The sequence below is a fragment of the Aulonocara stuartgranti genome (assembly GCF_965226115.1).
Source record: "Aulonocara stuartgranti genome assembly, chromosome: 14".
Classification (NCBI taxonomy): Eukaryota; Metazoa; Chordata; class Actinopteri; order Cichliformes; family Cichlidae; genus Aulonocara; species Aulonocara stuartgranti.
The window spans coordinates 11,838,367-11,862,730 of NC_138950.1; the positions used below are offsets into that span (position 1 = coordinate 11,838,367).

General features: G+C 40.9%; 1 protein-coding gene across 18 annotated transcripts in view; it reads right to left on the reverse strand.

The window, feature by feature from the left end:
- Positions 1-6,270: 6,270 nt before the first annotated feature.
- Positions 6,271-24,364, reverse strand: part of synrg (synergin, gamma) — a 42,400-nt gene continuing 24,306 nt past the window's right edge. For 9 of the 18 annotated variants that reach the window (XM_082501928.1, XM_082501918.1, XM_082501922.1 and 6 more), the window contains 9 exons: positions 20,481-21,032; positions 18,067-18,230; positions 17,875-17,928; positions 17,060-17,156; positions 15,669-15,817; positions 14,866-14,976; positions 14,695-14,733; positions 10,129-10,161; positions 6,271-7,284 (listed from right to left, as the gene is read on the reverse strand). In XM_082501928.1, coding sequence (XP_082358054.1) covers positions 7,153-7,284; positions 10,129-10,161; positions 14,695-14,733; positions 14,866-14,976; positions 15,669-15,817; positions 17,060-17,156; positions 17,875-17,928; positions 18,067-18,230; positions 20,481-21,032 — 1,331 coding nt within the window. In that variant the 3' untranslated portion in view covers positions 6,271-7,152. Of the gene's footprint in view, positions 7,285-9,598; positions 9,701-10,128; positions 10,162-14,694; positions 14,734-14,865; positions 14,977-15,668; positions 15,818-17,059; positions 17,157-17,874; positions 17,929-18,066; positions 18,231-20,480; positions 21,033-24,364 lie in introns of those variants that run through there. The other 9 variants (XM_082501930.1, XM_082501932.1, XM_082501926.1 and 6 more) reach the window with 5 other exon arrangements.

The following is a 24,364-nucleotide window of genomic DNA, read 5'->3' on the forward strand; positions in this document are numbered from 1 at the left end:
CATTTCTGGTGGGAGTGCGTTAAATGTTGCTGGAGGTTGCAAAAAACTCTTTTAGTTATCCCCTTACCCTCCTTCTGGTAGTGTTAACGCGCACACATGCACGTGGGGGGGGGGGGGGGGGTTTCAGAGCACAGTCAAGCACTAAAAGTAAACACATCCTTCATCAGCAGCAGGATATTATCGTCTATCATTAAAGCAGTAAGCAAAACCATTTGCATCATCCTGAGTGTCGGAGCAGGCCTGGCTCCAGCCGTGCAGTCCATGCAGAACGAATGGCACTGAGGACATTTCTGGAGATGACATTCAGACATTCAGTCAGCAACTCAACGGAAAGCATCAAATACTGGTGAGCTGCAACACACCGCTGTGTGCTAATATTGTCTTTATGATATTTTAATTTGTTGTTTTATGATGAATTATTTAATGTTCAGTGTACAAAATGTCAAGTTAAAAATGCACAATTTGGCATCTTCAAACTGCCTGCTTTATCCAAATGAGAGAACAAACCCCAAATATGATATTTTTTGACTGTGTTTGCACTGGCTAAAGACAGAGGAAAGTGTTTCATGTGGAAGCTTTTAATGTTCGGTTCATCAATTGTTGCTAGGATGCGGACATGTAGTGACCTGTTAGTTTTAACACCAAGGTTTTGGACAGTATTGGGAAAATTAGCATTTAGCTTAAAGGTGTTTTTTGTAATAAACCTCTGTATAGTTTACTCAAAGGTTTCACCACTAGGGGCAGCATTTTACCCCCTGCTGTGTGCTGCTTTAACTTTGTCTTTTGCAGGCTGCCGTTTTAAAGAAGAATGTGCTCTTAAGTCTCCTTATTAATAAAGACTGCTCCATCATCACTACGCCATCCTATGGTACAAAGTGGTATTTCACAAAGTACAGCCCAGCTCCAGTTCTGCTTTAGTTGCTAACTACTAGTTAGCTGTTTCTGTACTTTTGTTTCATTTTGAAAGATTTATCATTTTAATTTAAATATTTGCAGAACCTGATGCAGATTTAAGTTATTGTAGTTGGAATTTGTAACTTTGACAGAAAATACCATTCAAGTCATCAATGCTGTAATTTCGTCACGCATCGGTGTGCGAATGCTGAACAGTACAGACTCACAGAGCCGCTAGCAGACTGCTGTTTAACAATAAAACTAATGTAGAATTAAAAAGATTACATCATTGTTTTTAATTTGTACATAAACAAACAAACTAATTAATATTTATGTGGTTTCTACAGTCGGTTAATCATTCAGGGTTGAAGCTGCCACTGTAGATCCTGAGGTCATTCTTGCGTTATTATATCAGAAAATGTTTTTCTTTCCTTTTTTGAAAAGAATAATTATCTTTGTCTATTTTTAGCACCAAATATTATGTTAAATATAAAATAGTGATTGAATATAAACAGAATATATAAGAACTGTGGAACTGAAAATGCAACACAACAGTTAAATTATTATGTTGTTATTGTTATTATTATGTAAAATCGGTAGAAAATACAGTTTTCAGTTTTCATCGTAGGTTTTGTTGCTGCAGTCCTGGTAAATAATGAAATTTTTCAACCACACGTAGCAAATAAAAACATCCACTGTGGCTGCAATGGATTACTGCAATGCAATGGAGGCTGTATAATTTGAAGCCTCTTTGGGCTTCAAATTATACAGCCTCTAATGATCCACTATAATCTGCATGAGCTACACAACTACTGCTGTATCACTCGGTTGTAAATCCTGCATTTCCATTTTAATAAGGCCATGCACACAAGCCCATTATTAATATAAACACACTGCCTCAATTTTAGACCTGACATGCTCGTTATAGTAATAATTTGACAACATGATTTAGCCAAACAGCAACATACGCTTCAGCTGTGTGGTGTGAGTCAAAGCCTGCATTTCTTTTAGCTTCACAACAGTTGGAAACATTAGGAGAATGGGCACATAGAGGATGCTGCTTAGATGGAAACCTGTGTAAAAGTCCCAAAGGGCAGATTTAAATGTTGTTAGTGCTTTGTGTTATGGTAATGAAAATTCAGGGTGCAAGCAGTTGTATAGAAAACCATAACTGAGAATAAAAGATGGAGAAAGGGGAGGAAAAACAGCCCCACAGTCTGACTGAGGGTCATCTGAAGCACAGCAGAATTTAGTTTGTCATGAAACAGTCATTGTTCCTCGGCGAGCAGCTGAACGAGCGCGTTGTCTCTGTGGTATAACAGTGACTCATCTGTCGGCTGCCTTTCAAGTCTCAGCTGTCTCAGCTGATTGGACACTGAAGCGAAGGACTGTGAGCCACGAAGCTTGAGTCTGTGCACTGAGCATCAAAGCAGTGGAAATGACTAATATTTGTGTCCAGGTCCTTAATGGGGAAATTGGGTCGTCATAAATTATGTTAAATGTTGGCTTTTGCTTTCCACTAACAGTGAACCAAAGATGAGCGTTAAAGGATACTCTCTGTACAGGCGGCTGTGGCTAAGGAGATAGAGTGGGTCGTCAAGCAATCAGGAGTTTGTTGGTTCGATCTGATTGAGTATCTTGGGAAAGGTATTTAATCCCACATTGTTCCCGATGCGTTCACCGGAGTGTGATTGTGTGTGTGACAGATTAAAAAGCTCCTAAAGCCCTGAGTGAATGGATGAATGTGGCTTGTAATGTTTCAAAGCACTTTGAGTGCCAGTGGGAGTGTAAAAGTCCATTTGCCATATTTGTTAATTTTTATTTAATTTTTTTCAACAAATTCAGACCATGGAGTATATTTTGATTTGTCTTGCTGTTAAATACTCGGGAGCTCAATGTGCATTAATCCAAGGCCAAAAATAGACCTCAGTCTATATTATTTACTTCCATTTGTGTCACATTTGTTAGAAATAACACAGTACCCAGCATTTTAAGGACTTTTTAAAAAATGTAACTTTAAATGTGTCTTTCAAATAATTTCCATGACGTGCTCTTTTCATGAGGTTTTTAGGCTACTTGACCAAAAAAGTGACACTTTAATATCTTCTTGAACCACCTTTAGCTTTGATGATGGCACACATTCACTCATGCAATGAGTTTCGGGCCTGGAAAGTCAGTATTTGGCCACCTTCTTCAACATAGACTGAACTTTCTTAGACCACCTTACCTTTTTACTGTTGGCAGTGTGTTTAGCATTCCTATCATGCTGAAAGATTGAGCTGTTGCCAGTTAGATGGTGGCTTAAATGCAGCTCCAAACCATGACAGAGCCTCCACCGTGTTTTACAAATGGCTGTAGACACTTAACATTGGACCTCTTTGTTCAAGTTGTTGCCATAAAAATAGTATTTTACTTTTTATTTTGCTTGTCACACTATGTTATTGTGGGTATATTTTGTAGGCTAATGTTAAAAGAAGGGAATAAAGATCTGGTTTTGTGAAAGGCTGCTAGTAGCAAAGTGCCTGGAGACCCAATTTAAGCGTTTTCTGTTGTGTGCTTGTCGCCTTTTCTTATGCTTGAATAGGTCATAGGTCAGTTAACACAAAAAAGTATTTGTTTACTGTATTTGTGTTTTATTTAGTATAATCTAGATGTTGATTTGTTTATTGTGTTTTTTTGACAAGGCATGTTATTGAGTCAACTTTGGTAATTTCACAGTTGCGTCTTCAATAATTAATCCAGTCCTAATATTTCTACTGTAGATGAGTAATTAACCAATTAATCACTTTGCAACATTTCAGAAAAACTATGAAAAATCAATATCATGACTCATCTTCCAGTTCTAATTTATCAGGAATAGCATTCCGATTTAAAAAATGTAAGCCTTTGACGGTTTGTACGTTTTGCTTGATGAATGGCTCGAGTCATTTTATTGATAGTTTAAAATTTTTGACTACTTTGAATACATTTTTGCTTGATTAAAAGGAAACACTTTGCTCAAACATCACCACCACCCCGCAAAAACGCAGGATTAGTGCTCAGTTAATCATCCCGAATGCTGCTAATACATTTAAGCTCTTCCTCTGCTGTCACTGTGGTTAAATCTCGTAAACACTGAAACAGCTGCTTTAGAGTCTCAAACATAAATAATTGGAAATGTTGTCAAAATGTAAAGCGGGAAGCAGCTATTTCCACGAGGGTGAAGATGAACTTACAGAAGCAGCTGTTTTTAATCAATAATATGATGGGCCATGGCCACAAAACACCAAAGAGCAGCACTCAGTACAGCACCGTATCAGTTCAATCTCTTGTCTCTGCCAGACTGATCGTTTCAGCACGCCATCTCAGACAATAGGCGTGAAGATGGGCGCAGCAAGGAGAGAGACGAGGCTGCATTTTGATTTACGCGGCCTCGCTCGGTAATTGATTTCAGTGTTTGTAATTTTAGTAATCCTGGTGTTCACGGTGAGAGGAGAGGAATTCATTTTCTGCAGGAAATAAATTAGGGAATGGCGAGAGATAAAAATGGATGTTGGAGAACACACCTGAAGAGCGGGGGAATAATAATAAGACTGGTTTCACCCCCACCTTCCCCAGACATCGCATTTGATTGGCTGAGCTCAACCGCCAGCGATGGCCCTGCAGGCTTGTTGGTAGAGAATTTATTCCATTTTGTCGCAAAGTGATGGAAATGAGGCCTCTCTGGCCGGAGAGAAAGTACATTATTGGGTAAAATGACAGAGGGAAATGTGCAGAAACATTCATGCATTCGGAAGAGGAAGCATCACAGGAAAAGCAGCGGAATAAGAGCAGAAAGCCACGTGAATTAAATGAGTCATTTTAAGGCCGTGCTGTGTTCAGATTTGAACACACTGGATGAATGAATCCAGAAAAGTGATAAAACATTGTTGACTGTGTGTTTAGCGGTGGTGAGGGTACAGCAGTGCATAAGTTTGAGGGTGTACAGGCTCAGCGTACTGCCAGGACAACCTGGATCATTTTTGGAGCCTTGCTTTCTCTGGCATTCTTTTCTGTTTAGGGTCCTTTATTTTGGTTTTTACCAACACTGCTATCGGCGTTTGGTGATAAATGATTAAATCTGGAGTAGGCACAATGTTTTTGGCTTCATGAGACAATAAAAATTCTTATTTTATTTATTTATTCCTATTTTAATTTTATTTACATGCCCATGTTGAAGTCTTGTTTGGCCTGTTTGTGCTGTTGGCAACTGATATACTTATTATCTGCTCTACCATATAAAGGTCATGTAGTCCCAGGCATGGTGATGATTTCATAAATATTGCAATTATTTTATAGGTTTTTGTGGATATAAATTAGTTCTTTTGTGAGATTAAAATCCTACAATGTATTGATAAGGTGTTGAAAGGTCATAAACATTAAATATGGGTCATTTTAGCCTATTAGTAGGAAGCTGCTAGGCAACTCCAAGACTTCATAATTGATGTGATAAGAACCTACAAGGTTTTGATTTGGTGTATCTTTACTATAATAATCAAATAATCTCTGTGTATGTTGTTCTCAGGTCCCCGGGGGTTCCTATCTATATCGGTGATCATGACATCATTGCGCTGCCTACCATCCATGTAGCAACAGCCTAAAATTACGCATTTATGCAGACATGATGCCTTAAAAAAAGCATCATAGAAGTTTCATTTTCCAATAGTACCATCAAGTTTATATCCACTATCCGTTGAATTATAAGCCGAGTAATCACCTGGAAATTGGCTAAAAAACAGGCTAAACAGTGCACAGCACAGAAATGCAGTAGCTATAGTAAGAGAATATATAAATCAAGGCTTATTTTTTTATGCCTGTCTGGCGGGAGGGTCTTAAAATACAGAGTCTTTCAATTTTTTTGTGCGTGACTTTTTCAAATTTCAAGGAGCTTGCATTAAATACTTGTATTTTCTTTTTATCCTAAAAGGGATTTTATATGCAGAACTTTGGCTTCAGGCAATTATGTGGCAAAAGACCAAAGGTGATTAAAAAAAATGTAATGGAGTAGTAACATTAATTATATTCACCAAAGTAATGAGTTACTTTAGAACTACACATGTAGTTTTCAGAAGTATTTGCTTTCCTCAGAAGAAGCTGGTTACTTTATGGAAAATTATGATGAACTGATGTGTATTCAGTCCAGGTTAGTTATACTTTCTTCATTCACGATTACGTACGGCTCCCGAGCTAAATAAGTGGCTTCATTAAAGGCTGAACATAATGCTCAGAGTGGATGGACACATGCCCTCCAGCTTCTTGTGTCTGCATGGAAACGCCACAGTGCACACAAGCATGTCCTTCAGGTGAACTTGGTCTGCATGACCTGTAAACCTGATAATTACATTAACTCTGCGACACTTTAACCAGTTTGCACGTCATTTATTTACATAACATTCACATTACAGCTGGGTGATTAATACAAAGCTGCAGCATGACACTGTAATATACAGAAAATGCTGCTGCTGTTCAAATTCAGCATTAGTAAATACTTCCAGAATTTCAGCTCTGCACACAACAACAACACAGAAAGTCACAACAGATTCCCGTCAAATCCCCAACACCTACAAAATACAATTTAAATACCCAAAGAGGTGTTAAAGTTTCCTCACAAACAGTGCAAAAGACATTCAACACAGCGAAACATAATGCAGAGAAAGAGAGGCGCCTGCCTTCCGGCAGAGCAGAGATGGTTTGAATGTTAAAGATTTTCAAAAAGACATTAAAACCATAACAGCCACAGAGTTTCATCCAACAGACCCGAGACAGAAATACAATTCAAGTAATTCAATGGTAGACTTATGATTCATTAAGTCTGATTCACTGCAAACAAAAAATATACAAACAGAAGCAAAAACCTCCTCTGCCAGTGTTATAAGGATATTGCACACCTAATAATTTAAATAGGATTCACTGATTTGTTATATTTATTAATATTGTTGCATTTCTGCACGAATAGTCAGCAGAAATAATTTGTCAAAAGCAGCATTAAAAACAGATTTAAATATGACCTCAACTGCTGACCTGTATGGTTGAACGAAAGAGTAACCATATGAACCGACCAATGACTATTCAGGGAAAAGATCTGCAAATGAACACAGTCTGGGTGAGATTTCAGGATAATAAAAAAAAATCTAGAGGAATCCAGTGACTGTAGATGTCCTCCTCTTGCTCTTGGTGGGAGGCGAGTGGCCGCTCCACCTATCTGGTGGTAATTAGCTCTTGCCGCGTTACCATGGCAGCTCAGAGCAGGTCAGGCAGGATGAGGCCCGGGGGTTTGGGCTCCACACAGTTAATCCAGAAGTTGGCACAGCTGGCGTGGTACTGATGGCCCCCGTACATCAGCTTGAAGTTGTCTGTCTCCGAGTTGAACGCCTGTTAGAGTGAAAGGGTGAAATATTATAATAATATAAACCTGTGTGTGCACCTGCTTTACCCGGACTTCATTTTAATGCTGCTGAAAGGGAAAAAAGGCTAGTTTATTTTGACGAGCACAAAGCAGCCTGCAGCAGCATCCAATTAACTTGAATTCAATTCAGTTTTATTTATATAGCTCCAAATCACAGCCACAGTTGCTTCAAGGTGCTTTACATTGTAAAGTAAAGACTCTAAAATAATAGAGAAAAACCGCAACAATCAGATGGCCCCCTATGAACAAGACCTTGGTGACAGTGGGAAGCAAAAACTCCCTTTTAAGAGGAAGAAACCTCTGGGAGAACCAAGCTGAGGGAGGGACAGTCTTCTGTGGTTGTGGGTAAGAGGGGGAGAGGAAAAAAGACACGCTATGGAGTCCATGTCAGATCTACCGAAGGCCGTGATCCTCAGATGGAAAACCCCACAATGCAGTTATTTCTATGCCTACTTTTGTAGAGACTGAAATTCAAATATTTAAGGGGGGAAAAAATCTGCCCCTGTGAGTAAGCGAGCATCTGAAAGCAGCTTTTAAAATCTACTTTTTTGGGAAGGCTGCAGGGAGCTCGCACCAGTCCAACCATAAAAGCCTCTTAATTAACTGGGAAATATGACACATGCCATTACCACTCAGCTGTATTGAAGGTATTTATAAAAGTATGTGCAGCACGCTTATCCAGAGCATGAATCAGCTATCCTCTGAGAGCAGCACAGCGGTGCACAGCACAGCACAGCTTCAATGTAGGTGACCCTGCAGTAAATTACAGCCAAGTTACGCAGGATGAAAATCTGCCTCTGGCGAGCAAAACATTTCAATAAACATGGGCAACGCCTACTGGGGAAAAACTCAAGTCGTTAAAAATGGCCTGCATAAAATTATATGAGAGCACAAGAAAAAGAAGAAAAAAAAATAGTGTATGAATAATAGTCCAACTGGTACAAATGTTCTATCTACAGAAATGCTGTGAGAGCCACATGCTGTGAACATCTCACTGATCATAACTAAATCTGACTGTTTATAAGGAGTCAAACTAAATCTAAAGATTTTCTGCATATTTAAAAAATGTGACTGTGGTTGAAATCAAGGGATGTTGCATGCTGTGACACTTTTACACTGTTATATATATATAAAAACTCAAGAAGGATGACAGTGCCCCTGGGATTTCTGTAAATGTGCTGGAACAAATAAATGTGCACCGGCTGACATTTAGAGAGACCTAAGATGAGAGGTGCTGTGTAGTCCTCTCTTTATACACAAAATATGCATCCAAGATGAAAATAATGTGTTGAAGTAACGTGTTTACAGCTGGGCATCAGATGACATTCTTTATTTAAATCTGGAGGTATGCATGAGAGCCATCAAAACAGCCATAGATATCTTCATGCATGCTGATTTAGCTCAATCAAAACACAGGAGAAGATTAGATATGTTTGAAGCTGCATGTCTAATCAGATGAAGCCATGTCTGCAGTTTTTATATTAAATGGAGGGGGGGGGGGGGGGGGAACCAAAACTGAAAAATTCCCTGAAAAATGAGAGGAAGCTATAAAAACATGATAGCAATCCCCTGTTTAAACCTGCTGACAACCTGATCAGAGGATCCAAACACACCACAAGTGACTGCTAAATGGGGCAAAAATAAAGCAAAATTATTCCCCAAAGATTTAACATAAAATGAACTGAAAGGAGAAAAAAAATCTGATCGTGCTATGACTGCAGACGCTGTAATTCCATCACTGTCTGTACTTGTATCAACAAATATGGATCACCTCATTTATTTTGTTGAGACAAAAAGGATAACAATGCCCCACCATAAAGCCTGCTGCGTCACAATGCAATTTGATTCTGAAAAACATTGCCTGAACTGGAGCTATTTAGAAAATGAAATGTGTCGAACTGACCCGAAACCCCTGAAATCTCTCTCACACACACACACACACACACACACACACACACACACACGAGGGCTCTGATGCAAGTTTGCGATTTCACTGGGCCCAGCTGCGGCACGGTGGGCGCAATCAGGAGATGCTAATGTGTGTGATGTGCAGTTTAGGAGTTTGCATCCCCGGTGAAATAATGGAGCTGAAGCCGGAGAGAGGAATGAGTCATGTGCAGTGAATCACAGCCTCCCACACAGAAGCAGAGGGGAGACGCATGCAGAAATACACCACCACAACACACCATTAAGTCAAATACATCTCCACCTGCCTGAATGCAGTCTGCGGCACAGATGCTCCGCCCGATGAAGGGCTTTCTCAGACGAGCCGAATGACACATTTCCACTTTTCGCTTTTTCCTCCACACGCTCACATTTCACTGGAGGAGCGATTTCCTTTCAGAGACCCCTCTGTGCCCTGGCCTACTTGCTTCCACAAACCTGCACTTAGAGGAGTACCAAAGCTGGGAAATGTTGGGAGGGAGAGGATGCAAAATGAAAGGGTGGTCAAACTAAAACACACCCCTGCTTTCACTGCAGTGCCTTTCCTGCTCCAGAGTTTACCTGTGTAGGGAGGCTAATATCCACCTGTTTTAACTAAACAGAGCCTTGTACACAGCCTGCCCTGGAAAATCATTTGTTTCTAATGCCTGGTTAAATAAAGGTTAATAAAAGCCTGCTGTGAAACTACAGTGTGGGTTTTATGTTTTCAAGCTGGAGTTGTCAGATAAAACAGAGACTCTGCTAATTCATCTGACCTTTCAGCTGCATGTAAAGGTCCTGGCTCCTCTATCTGTTCGGATATGAAAATCAAGCTTTAATGCAAACTATTTTATTAGAAGTTAAAAAAAAAAACAAGGCATAATTACCCTTAAGCTCCTCTCCCTGTCTTTAGTCAATGCCTGTAAGCACAAGAGCAGTCAGAGAGGTGAAGCATATTCATGCAGCGCCCAGAGCAAAGTGTGCACAGAATAAGCAGCGAGCAGCCGTTTCACCACTTTTCACAGCATGTTTTTGGGTGAAAACATGAAAGTTTTTACCCTCGGGGCTCCTACACATTTTTCCAACTCAGAATTCAAGAGATTTTGCCTCGATCGATCTAAAATATTGACTGAAGATTTTGGCCAGTATGCTCACTGAAACAAATCAGCGCGGTTTGTCACAGTTAATCCAGTCCTGTAGACAAATCTGGGTTGTAGACAGAAGGAGAAAAGCTGCTATTGCAGCGGCAGCACCTCACATGAACCAGAGTCTGTGTTTAAAATGACAGTTATCAACTGACATTAAAATAAAGGTTGAAGACTGAAAGAACAAAGGTTTGGTTTAATCAGACGTCTCCTGCTCAAAAAGAAGCTGAAATGTTGGGAGAAAACCAAGAAAGGACCTTTACCAGTCCCTCATGTTTTGATCTTGCCATCTTTTGCCGTGTTGCTGGTACAACAGCATGATTGGTTAGAGCTGAAACAATCAGCCAATCGCCTGAAACTGTATTGCAGCAGCTTTATATTAGCTGACTTAAAGCTACAGCTTCATCTCTGTTTTGTGGTTTTCTTCTGCAATAATAAACCGAATATATTTGTTATTTGGGTTATTGATCGAAAACAACAAAGCATGTGGATGCATGTGTTACATGGTGAAAAAAAAACACATCAATGACTCAAAGATTTACAAGCCAGCACAAACAGAAACCTGCCCTCACTGACAGCTTTCTTTACTGTGAGATTAAAAAAAAAAGCTACAAGTTGTCGGTGATACATCACCAGACCTGGAATCGAGCGCTACTTTTTAAGGTTAATGCTAAAGGTTAATGTTACTTTTAGCACAACCCTATTTAAAAAAGTGAAGTACAATGTAAACAATGTGATAATTTGGAACTAATTTTAATGTTACAATGTTGACTTAAGCATAACAATATAACAAAAACAACAAAATAACATACTTATTTAAATATCTGCTCAGTCTAAATTTGCTAGCACCAACACGTTTAAATAAAGTTGGGATGGGGACATGATTTTCGCTAATTTACGTCACTTCCACACAGGAAGTCGCTGAGAAGTCAACTTCTCAGTTTCTCTCAGCTTCAGATTTGTCGAATTTGTACTTTTGAACATTTTCAAAGAGTGCTCTTTCAATTCCCAAATTCTTTAATGTCGGTATTGCACGGTAAGTAATTTCCCTGACTTTCTTTGTCTGTGCAGGAGCCCCGCTAACCTCGACCAGATGGAAACATGCTGTGAAAGAGATGGGCAGCCTAAGAACAAAGCTGTGGTCCAAACTCCCGTGTGCTGCTGTCAAAACTACACACATTCAACTTGATAATCCAAATGCTTGAGGCACTTGAAAAAGCTGCATTAAAATAAATAGCCAAAAATGCTAAATTATTCAGCTTAAACTCCTTTCCAGTCCTTCTCCTTGTAAATGCCTAAATTAGCATTTATCGTTTAGTGGAGGAGCTGGAGCATCATTAGCCAAAAAGTATCACTTAGGGTGAAACTGCTGCTGCTTCTGAGTGACAAACTGAGGAGAGATGAAGCTGTTTGCAGTTGCCCATCCAAGCCCCTTAACCCAAAGATAACATGCAGAATGATTTAAACCAAAAAAGAAAAAAAGGTGCGACAACCCAGAGAATATTAGCCAAACAGGAACATGGTGAGTCTGGCTGAAAGCGACTGTTTGGCTCTGTTTGAATCGAGAATAATATCAGAATTCAAAACATGAATTGAACAGGAGAGACTGAGCACATTGGCTGTCGAGCATTTTTCGCATTTCTTTGATGCCACATCAACGTCTCCACCCGCCTGCACCTTTGGTCGAAAAACAAACTGAGGGACAAAGCAACAATCGGTGCTGTCTGCCGTAGCCAAAGCTGTTCTTTCACTTCATTATACTCGCAGGGGATGCTATTCTCCGCTCGACAGTCTTACCAGGGTGGTTTGTGCCAAAAATGTAATTAAAAGATGGGTTATTAATCTCATGCTTGTGGCACAGAGACAAAATAAAACTGCATTAATTTCAGACTGCCTCTGCGCACAGAGGAGCGAGAGGTGAGAGAGAGTGCGTTTGTGTGTGCAGGTCTATTATCCGCCGTTCTCCCTGCTTATGACTAATGTGTAAGCCACATCTGCTCACAGCCTAGATGCCTCTCAGTCAGCCTTATCTTGTCTGGACTATCCATCTGGCTCTGGCAGAGCAGCAGACGGATCGCAAGAAACAATCAACGCCACCATCCTGCCCTCTAAACCGCAGGGTCCGAGAATACCCTTAATGGCCCACGTCGATGAAAATCACGACCACCCTAGGCAAAGAGGTACCGCCATCCTGCCCCGCTCTCTGAACAGTTATTAGAAACACCGACGGTTGTTAGCTCAAAGTGGCAAAGTGTGCAGCTACATTGAGATGGAGGTGGCAGAATAGAAAATGAAACCCTTCCAAGACAAAGTAACAACCTTTGTGACCTTGAGGAAGCAATCACAGGGTGAAAAAACCCACCCCGAGGTGCCAAAGTGACATCTTCCCTCTCTGTCATTTACTTCAAGAGCGCACATTGTTATCCGTGGACACTTCTAACTTCATACTTCACCATAAAAGCAGGGAGACGACCTAAAGTGACTGTCTGATCAGAGCCTGTCAAGCTCTGACTTTGTTCACATTGTGGGGCACTAATAGGAGTGACACCTGGCATTTAGAGTGTCTGGAGAGTTTACAAAGGAAAAACTGTCGAAACACTGACTTTGCAGCACCACTTTCAGGACTATTTGTATTGTTTCTGGAGTAACACTAAAGGAAAGTTCTATCAGAAATAGAAGCAAGTCTCTTCATACTGCAACTATATATCCAACACCTCCATATGCTTGATAGACGTTTTGAAGGAATCGCTTAATTTCAGGTTCAATGTGGTGACTCTAAACGTGCAGATCATTTTTATAGCATCACCATCAGATCAAATTTAATTACATTTAACTGTTTATCTATTGCCTAATTAGTAGTATGGATGGCTATGGGGGAGGTCTTTATTGGTAGACAAAGTTGTAAAACCTATGAAAAAATGTATGCCCTCCTTCTTTCAAAGCCTTTCAAAAGGTTGAATTAGAGTCTTTGCAAGGCCCTGCAAAGACTCCTTATGTTTAACACTACTGGCTTAACCCTATCAGGTGACTATAAACCTCAGTTGCAGTTAAATTCTGTTTGATTCACAAAAATTGTCACCTCAATGCAATTTATATTTTAAGGTTAAGACCCTACAGTAATAGAGAGAAAAATCCCAGCAAATAGACTATGCCCAGTCAGCATGCACTTGGCGACAGTGGGAAGGAAAAGCTCCTCTTTAATGGGATGAACCCTCTAGCAGAAACATGCTCAGCAAGAGGCAACAATCTACTGGGGGTGGAGTAAAAGAGAAGAGAAAAAAAAAAGTGGTGGTTCCCTGCTTATTCTTCTATTTAAGCCTCTGGGGGACGCATGATGCACTCAGCACTTCTTCTCTATTCCTCTTTGCATTACTGATGCGTATATATGCTGCTACACATATAAATAACTCTGTGTCTACTCTCTCTTGTAGTTTATATTTGGTTCCGTCTCTATTCTTATTTTCTCCTTTCAACCCCACCCCAGTGGTTCTGCTGGAGGTCTCTTTCTATGAAATGGGAGTTCTTCCTCCCCACAGTCACTGAGTGTGTGACTGTCTGATGGTAGGGCTTTAGCTTACAATATAAAGCTTGAGACATCTATATAAAATTGAATTGAGATCAAACTGGGCCGTACAGCTGAGTTTGAGCCGTCTGGTTTTTTGAGCCGAGGTTGGCAGCTCTGGGGATAATTTTAATCTATTTGCAATAATAAAAGATATGAAGCATGCTGTTGCATCTCTTTCATTTATCCCAATCACACTACGACTAACTAGGAGGAAATTATAATTCAAGAACTATTTTGTTATGCTCATTAATCTTTTGTTACATTACGCGGGGCTCTTTAAAGTTTTTCGATCTACAGAAAGCTATCAAACAACTGAGTTGGAAACATAAAATTCATAAACGTCAGCTGGATTCTGCTCAGATTTATGGTGACAGTTAGCTAACTAACTAGAGGACTACATGCATAAAAGTCTGCAATGTGACAGGTGAAAAGAATTTGATCTTCCCTATGAACTCGTGTTAAATGAATATTACTTGCATCATATGTGCTGCAAGAAGACAAAGCTTGACAGGCAAAGTAATGTGAGGGGTTGGGGTTTAGATTTGGGTTGGTACTTTGTGGGGTTTTTATGATGATGTGCATGTCTAGGCAGAAAACAGCTCTGATAGAAGAGCAGTGGAGAGGAGGGAATCCTGTCACTTTGGCCCCCCGCAGGGCTCGTCAGTAAGAGGAGGATAGGCCCCCCAAGGACCCCAACAGGAAAGAGTGGAATGAGATTCGGATGACAGTTGACTGTCTCATACTCGTTTAAACAGACGTCCAATAGTGCTTTCTTCTTTGTTCTGGAAAAATGTTTCAAAGTCAAAGAAATGTCAGTTGTTATCTGCTGGGGATGAGCACAGCATCATGTGTGTAAAAAACAAAAAACAGTACCCAGTAACAGTTACTCTGTGTGAGTGTGCATGCACACAAACCTTGCTGCGAGCGTCGACGTTGAGCAGACAAACCCCACAAGCCAAGTCCTTTGCATTCTTGATACCCGGCCGCAGAATACAGGAGGAGAAATCCAGGGAGCTTTCATCAGGCTAGACACACAAAAACACACAGACGTTTTACTTCCTGCCGCAGGGCAAAATGTAGTCATTTCTATTCTTATAATAACAGCAGAGAGAACAAGTCGGCTTATAGTAAACATCTCCGAGCATCAACTTTTTTTTTTTAATAAAGACTTGGCACGACATTGGCTACTCAGACTGAAAACAAACAATTCTCGAGTTTACATCTTTCTCCTTTATAAGGAAAGAAATCTTCATCCCTGCTTTAATTAAACATCTGTTGCATTTTGTTTCTGCCTCCTTTCTCAAGATGCTAAATCATTTTTATCTTCTACAAACAGTATTCCTCGTCTGCTGGCTCTGTGGATGAGAACAGTCCTCCTCTTGCGTCCCGTTTTACAGATACTTGGAGACAGCTGGGTAAATAAATCTTTACAGTCTTCGTCATCCCCGCTGATCCAAACAGCGGCCTACCAAAAGACTCCATCTGCATTGCTTTCAAATCAATGAATCATTGATTTTATCCTAATGGACCGACAATACTGGATTCACTAACACTCAATCATGTTATTGGCAGGACTTGCATTTTTAACTGAACGTCAATGCTCTGTTATCAGTGCGTAATTCCACTAGAAAAAGAAAGCAACCAAGTGTATGAATCTGTTTGTATATCTATCTGTCCTGCCTTTTGGCGAGTGCGTACAAACGTCATAGCAACTTACAGCGAGCTTAGCCAGCGACATGAAGCCTATGAGGTTGTTCCACACACGGCTGATGTCCTTCAGCTGCTGCTGCAGCTTCTCAGAGCACACCGCCGTGGCCTTGATGCCCAGCTCCACACGCCGAGAGACGCGATACACTTCCACCACGCCTGAGAGGGAGAAAACAAACGCACACATGTCACAGAAACACACTTTCTTAGTCGGTGTTGAGCACTTAGCCGTGACGTGTTAGCCACTCGGCTCATTAAAAGCAGAGAAACAGTAAAGCAGCAGGACCTTGTCAGACGGGGCAGAGATAAGCCATCACACCAGAGCTCATCTTAATCTTGTCCTTTCTGTCCTTCACAGGGCGTTAAGGCCACACACCGGCTTCTTTAACAGGCTCTTGTTGCCTCTGAGGCTCGCAAGGCCTCATTTCTTTTTAACTGTATGTGGAAGTATTAACTCTCTATGTGCAAATGTTTCCAGGTCATAGTGTTATTTATCAATATCATCAAACATTCAAGGGCTGAGCTCGACTCATAGATACATTTTAGCATGAAATGCTTGTTTTTAGGGACTGCAGGGACCTTTCCGTACAAAGAGTGAGGAGTAATCAGCAAATGTTATTTGCATTGTCTTGCCATTACTTCGCCCTTGTTCTATAGAGGCGATCCGAATGAACTCACAAGTCATCTTGGTTCTGATTTTTTCTAGTGTCCTCAGCTGCAGGGGAGGGTATAAAATTGCTTGTGTTTTCAGTTCTATGTGTGAGACTCATGGCCATAAAACTCCAAAACAATCACCACACTATAAAATAAAGTGGTTACTCATGATGGCCCTGCCCCCTCTGTGCTTTGTGGAGGTTCACCGACCGTGTCAAGCATCACCTTCAGGGATGATTTCTGCCACAGACACCTCACCAATTATTGAAGCAATTTTTCCATCCACAGGCGATACTGATGAGGTGGACCGTCTTACTCCTGTGGCAGTATTTTTTTTTATTCTGTGGTCATCGACACTATTTTTTACATGTACTTTCTTTACTTCTCTTTGACCTGAACAGCTGCGGCACTGATTTTTTTATTTTTTTGTCAGTGTCCACACTCTTCCAGAAAACATGCTAAATAAACAGTTCTATTTAGTGCTACTTCATTGATCGGGACCTCCAACTCTCATGTTGGTGGCAATGAGACCTATTTAAAGGCATTTGAAAGGAAAGTGGTTTACAATATATAAGGTTGCTCTGTGGTGTGTGGATGATGAATGGACATTTTACTGTGCAAAGTGCTGGTTGTTGCACACAGATTTAGAGCACTTTCCCTATATGGTTTGATAAATGAGGCCCCCGGTGTGTTTATAGTAGTGGTAGTAGTAGCTGTGTCTGCGTGTGCATTAGTGCAGCTCCTCACCAAGCAGGTACTCCATGCCCTGAGCAGACTGGATGACCTCGGTGCAGACAGAAGAGCTGCTGATCCCGTTCAGGGTGTTGTTGGCTTTGGTGATGACCTTAACGTGGAAGGACAGAAGCTGGCGTTATTACATACACACTGGTCTTGCTTATAAAACTCATAATGAGCATCCAACAGTAAAGTGTTAAAATTATGGCCTTTACCCGGGATTGAAATGTCAAACACATTAAAACGAAAAGTAAATATTCCAGCAGACATTTTGCAACATCCTCAATTTTTGATGAGCTTTAAAAACACAACAGTCCTGAAGTTATATTTGCAAGTTTCAAGAAAATAAAATATCCCAAGACATACGTGACAGGTAAAATCCTGGCTGAAAAAAACATTTCAGTGTGTTTTGGTTATCTTAATTACTCTAGAACAGGGGTGTCAAACTCAAATACACAGTGGACCAAAATTCAAAACTGGAACAAAGTCGCGGGCTAACGTTAATATTTATTGGGGAAAAAAAAATCTTCCTCCAGATATAAGAATGAATCTTTTCTTATGGACTCAAACAAGTTTTGCTGAAAAACTGAATATGGAACAAGCAAAGCTTAATACTAAACAATATATATATTAGCTGTATAATACCAGTAGGCCAGCTCTAATAGTAATTTGGTATGGCTTCGCGGGCCAAATGTAATTAGGCTGCGTGCCAAATTTGGCCCGCGGGCCAGAGTTTGACACCTATGCTCTAGAACATTTGCTGTCGCTCTCACAATTAAGTCTCTCCCAGGTATGAGGTCAGATACAGGACACAAACAAACACAAACCTCCAGAGCGCTTTCCAGGCACCTCTGCCACTCATAGGCGTAGCGCTCGCTCTCCTGCAACAGCACAAAATTATCTCAAATGAACACAAAGGGAAAACAGAAGAGAACAAAAAGGGGCATTTATGTATTTTGAAGCTTTAACAGTCCTTGGTATTGCGCTGAAATCTACTGATATTCAGGTTCCCTCCTCACCTCCACCTCTCCAGTCAGGTCCTTGTACTTGTCTCTGATGACGGGCAGTGCAGGCTTCTCGTTCAGGGTGTTGGATCGGTCTCTGAAGGGCTGCTCTGGTGCCGGAGACGGGGGTGAACGCCTGATCTCCTTCTCACCCAAACTGTGACTGCGCTTGTGGGAACCTGCAGCAAAGACGGAGCAGAGAAGAAGAGAAATGAGAGAAATATCAATTCAGCGACATGTTGTGATGCAACTCATTTTGGGCTGTGCACCTGTTTGTCTCCAACCATTCTACTTCCATTCTGTTTGTAGTTAATTCCTCCCAGACAGGGACGGCATGCGTAAATACTTAATTGTGACAAACAATAATTAGGTACAAAACAGAGGCACAAATATGCAGGTATGAATAATTTATAGAAGGACAAAAACCCTGGCAAGGTACCACAACAAGCACGAGCACAAACACAAGTGAAGCCCAGACTATTCCAGTGGGGTTAGCTGTGAGCGCATGTGTGCGTGCGCCATCTACACACAGGTAATCCACCCTCAACCCCACCATCACCACACAACTACTCAGCCTACACCAGAAGCCCCACTGTGATCAGGTCACTGAGCCACAGGAAGAAGGGGAGTTAGCAAGCCCTGCTTCTTCACACACATTAACTTCAGCACAGGGAAATGAATCTACATGAGGCTTTGATCACAGTGCAGGAAACTGTAATAATTTATTTTGTGAAAAATAACAGCAGCAAACAGCGGTTCGAAAATGAATAGCCTCTAAGTGGATACGGTTAATTTCTGCTTATGGATTTGTGGGCATCTGCTAATCCATCTCAACAGTCGCTGCCATTAGAGAGTGGAGCTGTCATCTCAACACTACCATCTAATGTCTGACAGCTTTATTACACATCTGATGGGCCTTGTCTGTGGGGGCGGGGTGCTTGAGCAGAGTGCAGGGCCAAGGACTTACAGCTGGTCAGAAGAGTCATGTGTCCACATTATGCATACATTTATATAGTCATTTATTCTAACAACGCTTCCTTATGTCAACTACTAATTTAGAATCATCTGGGCCTGCGGCTCGGTTCACTCTGGCACAGCTGGCTGCCGGCAGAGCCAGTGGGCACACCACTGCAGCCCCCTCTGGCTTCTGCTCTGTGGCTACTGGTTGACCCCTCATCTGGGGCTCTCCTCAGCTCTTCCCAGGAGGGTGGCACAGATGCCCCTCTGGTGGTCCTCCTTGGGCTCTCGCACCTCTGGGGCCTCTGGATGTCTGGAGCCTGGATCTCCTCCATGCCTGCTTCATGCCCTGGGGGACAGGGCTATGGTTCCCTACATCCTCTAGCAGACCATTACATGGGGAAACCTTTTGAATACAAGCGTGCTGATCCACACAGGTGTGCACACGGGTGTTCACTGATCATAGACATAAACTACACCTCTATTGGCTGCTATTTCCAAGCATATTATGCGCTGTCGGTCCTGCTTGCTACACAACAAGATTCAATATTTAGTATTTACTGGTGTTTACACTTAGCTAGATTAACGTGATGGTGTTGTGTTTAGTATGTTGCTCTGGGGTGTTTTTTTGCTTGTTTTCTCTTCTTTTTCTCTCAACAGGTGATCCAGGAGATTTTTTTTCTCTTCTTTCTTTTTAAGTGCCCTTTCTCACTGTCCCTCTTCCCCTCTGTTTTTCTTTTCCTTCATCTTTCTTTCTCCCTTTCCTATCCCTCACTCATGTCTGTCCCATCTGTAAAAACTGAAAATAAAATAAAATAAAATAAATAATAACAACAAAGGTTGATCAAATGGACCAATACGGCAAGGCCGTGATGATCCATTTGGCAAAGTAAATCCATTGGGTATCTTTGTTGGTCCTCAGACAACAATTCTGACGGCTAAAGAACCAAATGGGACAGGCAAAAAACCCCCACCTAATTTAGAATCACCACTTAACCTGACATACCTCTTGGCTGTCACACTAACACATTCAACATGTGAAAGATCCCAAGTTCAACACTGGAAACAAAACCCTGAGAGGGTTACGTCAGGATGGGCATCCGGTGTAAAATCAAACATGAAGATCAATCCACTGCAGCAACCCCTTGCAAATAAGGGACCATAATAAAAGCAGCTTTTATTAACCTAACATGCATGTCTTTAGACTGTGGGAGGAAGCTTGAGTCAACAAATTCAACAATGCAGAAATTAATACTTTTCTGCCAAAACTGCTCTTCAAATAATTAATAAATTAATTAGTTGACAACAATTTTCAATAACTCATTCATTATATTCAATTATTCCAAGTTGTCAAAAATGATTGTTTTCTGTTTTTTCATCATTTAAGCAAAATTCTATTTGGATTTAGACAATTATTTTTAACTGAAAAACAATGTGCCGCCTACTGAAGTAAATACAACAAGAAAACTCACCTTGAACCGACAAATCAAAAGTTGCCAACTCGTTCTTGATCATCTCCTCGCTGGACTTGACCTTGGCCTGAGCGCTGGCTTTGAGGAAGTCAGACCTGCCAAACTTTGGCTTGTCTCCCTGGAAGGCACCAAAGTCATCGGAGGCCTCGCTCTGGTTTCCCTCTGAGCCCGCCTCGGCAGTGGCAGCAGGCGAGTCTGACTTCTCCGAAACAGTACTTGCAAAGTCTCCAAAGTCATCCTCGTTATTGACACCGCCCTGGTCGCCGGAGCCAAAGTCAGCAAAGGCTTCAAACTTGTCATCTGCTGATGAACTGTCCTCTGCAGGGAAGGAGGTGATGATGTTTGCTATGGAGTTGCTTGTGATGTTTTCAGTGCTGCCAAAGGTCAGTTCCTTCCTCTGTGTGGGGACTAAAGATGGAAGGCCAGCTCCTTCCAAGCCCGGTGGCTTTCTGACCTCACCGGGCAGACTCTCGTCCCGGTCTGACCAGTCATAGCTGGCCAAGGTGCTGAGGGCCGATGTCCCAAAGGGGTCAAATTTCATGTCGTCTCCTTCTGCAATGACAACACAGACATACCGGTGGTTCCTCGGAATAGCACAGATGCTGTCATGATAGGAGGAAGACTAATAGGCCTCAACAGGGGTCTGAGATTTCTGTCGGGTTATTACTCTCATTTATCTATGCTTTAAGTGATGTCGCTTCTTCTAAATGTAGTTTGGTCTTGAGAAAAGAGCCCTTGAGAATATTAACAGAACATATTTTCTCACCTCCATTTAGTTCTCTGTAGCATACGGGAACCTTTTTTTATTTTTTAAACAAAATCTTTTTAATATTTGTTTTCATGGTGCTCACGAGATTTTAAAAAAGTACAGACAGATATTTCTTTACGAACAATGGCTTAATCTGCACTACTACTTTAAATCAAATGAAACGATCCCTTAGAAAACACTCCCTTATTCCCATTTTATTTTTACAGGAGGATTTAGACTACCATTTTGGGGAAGGACATTTTTTGTCATGTTTTAATCTTGTGAGCACCTTAAATGAAATGAAAATCCATTTACAACCAGTGTCCTGGGATGAAAGCCACAATCCTGGAAATATCTCTCAATCTGTGCAGGTAAAACCAACACTCAACCAACTGGTCACCTAGTGAGAGGGCAGGCAATCTGACTGCAACCCCTCTCAGACAGACTGATGAAAATTTGCAGATCACTGCTCCTAAACCTAATTTATAAGCGCAGAGCAATCAGAGTAGGTGTGCACCAATGAGCACGACTCATGTGTTTTTGCACTTAACTGGTTGCATTCTGATTATAAAAGCAAGGTTACTGACTACTTGACATTTTACACTTAAATCACATTTGCAGAGGAATTTCTGCTTCGAATCTGTGAGGTTCTGGTTCAACTCCAAAGTTAATGTGAAACTCTGTTTATGTAGAAGAAGAACAATAGAACAATGGCAAACAGATGTCATGGCAAACTGATGGCAGATCTTATTGCAATCTTGATGCGCCAAAGTTGTTTTGAAGATGTCGACTGACTGTGACTGGCGGTAGACCTGATCCCTGTCTTTGAAGCGACCACTTCAAAGGCAAGGAGATAACACGATTATTATATGATCAATCTGGTCTCCAATTAGCGTCTTCCTCAGTGTGACTGTAGGATTACAGTGAAGTAAGGAGATGTGTCCCCCTAATCCCAAAAATAACAATTAACTTAAACAGTTTTCTAGAACTGATTTGAAATTTCTCCTCTTTTAAATTGGATGACTTTTTCCAGCCTGCGCTCTGTGTGCATGTCTGTGGGAGTGCGTTTAACCAGACTGTGTTTGTCTGAAGCCGTGACACTGATGTCGATCAGATGTTGTTTTATATGTAAACAATACTAATCAATGCAGAAATCCTGGTAATCCAAAGGGCCCACAAACAGTTTTTATAATGCAGATTTGTGAAACTGACAACAAGGCCTTGTATCAACCATCTATGATGCAAGGCATTAATACATTAATACAAAGCGTAATACATCTTCCCTTTAATAAATTATTCCTTGGTGTTTTTATGCCTGAGGTGAGTCATGTTTACGCAACTTTTTTTTTCTCGTGGCCATATGACAACACTCGCTGCTTTCACTGGTGACAAACAGCTTGGCTAACAATAATCAGAGTTGATCTCTTTATATTAAATGCAACCTGAAGGCTTTTGTCTCGAGGCAGACGCTCTAACAACATCAATAAAAGATCTTTCCTGTCACTGCGTCTGCCCTGTTTCTCACAAGTGTTTGGATCACTTTCTTTATGACTGATACTGACTGACAGCTGCGCAGCTTGCACACATTTGTCAACGCTTTAGCATTCAGGTCTCCTTCAGACACTCGCAAACACATAAATCCACCTTGTTGACGCCTTCCTATTTTGCATGACAGAACCCTCAGACACAAAAAGCAATTTGTGAAATTGACAAGGATCGAGTGGTGTGAGCCTCGTGTCATTACAACCACATTACGCCTCACAGGAAAGGAAAGGAGAAATAAGACGGTACGCGTTTCAGCAATACCAACAGTAATATTTATTACGACAACATGAGTAGGGAGAGAGAGAGAGAGAGAGGTCACAAAGAACTGTGAAAGAGGTCTACCATTACAAGAGGTTTAGTCAAACTAACACTTTGAAAATTAAATTTCAGTCATCTGGAATACAAGTGCATGCAGAGTCAGGAGAAAAGGAAGAAAACAAACAGCGAGAAAGTAAAACAAAGATAATCCGAGGATATAGAAGCAGAATGAGAAGGCACATTCACAGACTAGAATCAGTAATTCTGGGAAGATGACAAACTTTCTTTTACTATAAGGATGTAAATCAACAGGTGTATTTTTTTGTTTTGTTTTGTTTTTTTGGAGAAAAAAAAAGATTTGAATACAGAACACTTGAAAAGGCCAGGTTGAAAGATTATTCAAAGAACAAGGCAGGAAGCATTAACCCTTTGAGGACCTGAGGGGACAAACTGACAGGGAGGAAGCTAAACTTTAGAAGCAGCAAGGAGGCTGCCATCTGTACATATTTAGTCTTTAATAAATAAGGGTAAGAGATCAGGATATCTGCATTAATCTGCATGTAAACATGTGAAGCGATATCATTCAAGCCCTCAAAGGGTTACAGAAAACAAAGAGGGCCATCCTTACACCTGGCATCCCAGTAAGGGCTTCCATTACATCCAATCACAGATGCAGGAACAGATTTAAAGAGACAGTATCCTTTTTTTCCCCTCTTGCTACAGTGATTGTTTGTCAAAGCAGGATGATGAGCACTAATTCCCCTTGATTAATAACACATCATTATTTACTAAAAACTTTGATGTTTGAATCCACGTTGAACTAAAAATACTCTGATTCTACTAAATACTGTCGGCTACATTTAATTTACATAGTTGGCAAATCACAACAAGATCGAGAAGTCTTCCTATAGTCTCAAAATAAGAGGTCATATTCCTGTAATAAAAATACACTATTAAATCTGCATGTACACATTTCTCCCTTGATAAAAACAACTTGCAATACTGTTATGCATAAAATGGTTATTTTGTATTACGTTCTTGTCAATTTCACAAATTGAAAAGGCAGGCACACTGCAGCAAAAAGCAAGGCAGGAAGGGTAATACTAACTTCATTATGCTCACAAAGAGCCAGACCGTAGAGCCACACGTGATAAAAATTCATGCTGCGATATCACAGATAACGGATTTTTTGAAAAAAAGAAAAGAAAATTACGAGAAAGAAAATTTGATTCCTCTTGCGACTCAAAAGGAACCTCAGAAAAGAAATACTGTCTCTTTAAGCTTACATACATTTCCAAAAACACAGTGCAAAGCGTGGTGAGGTGCTCAAACT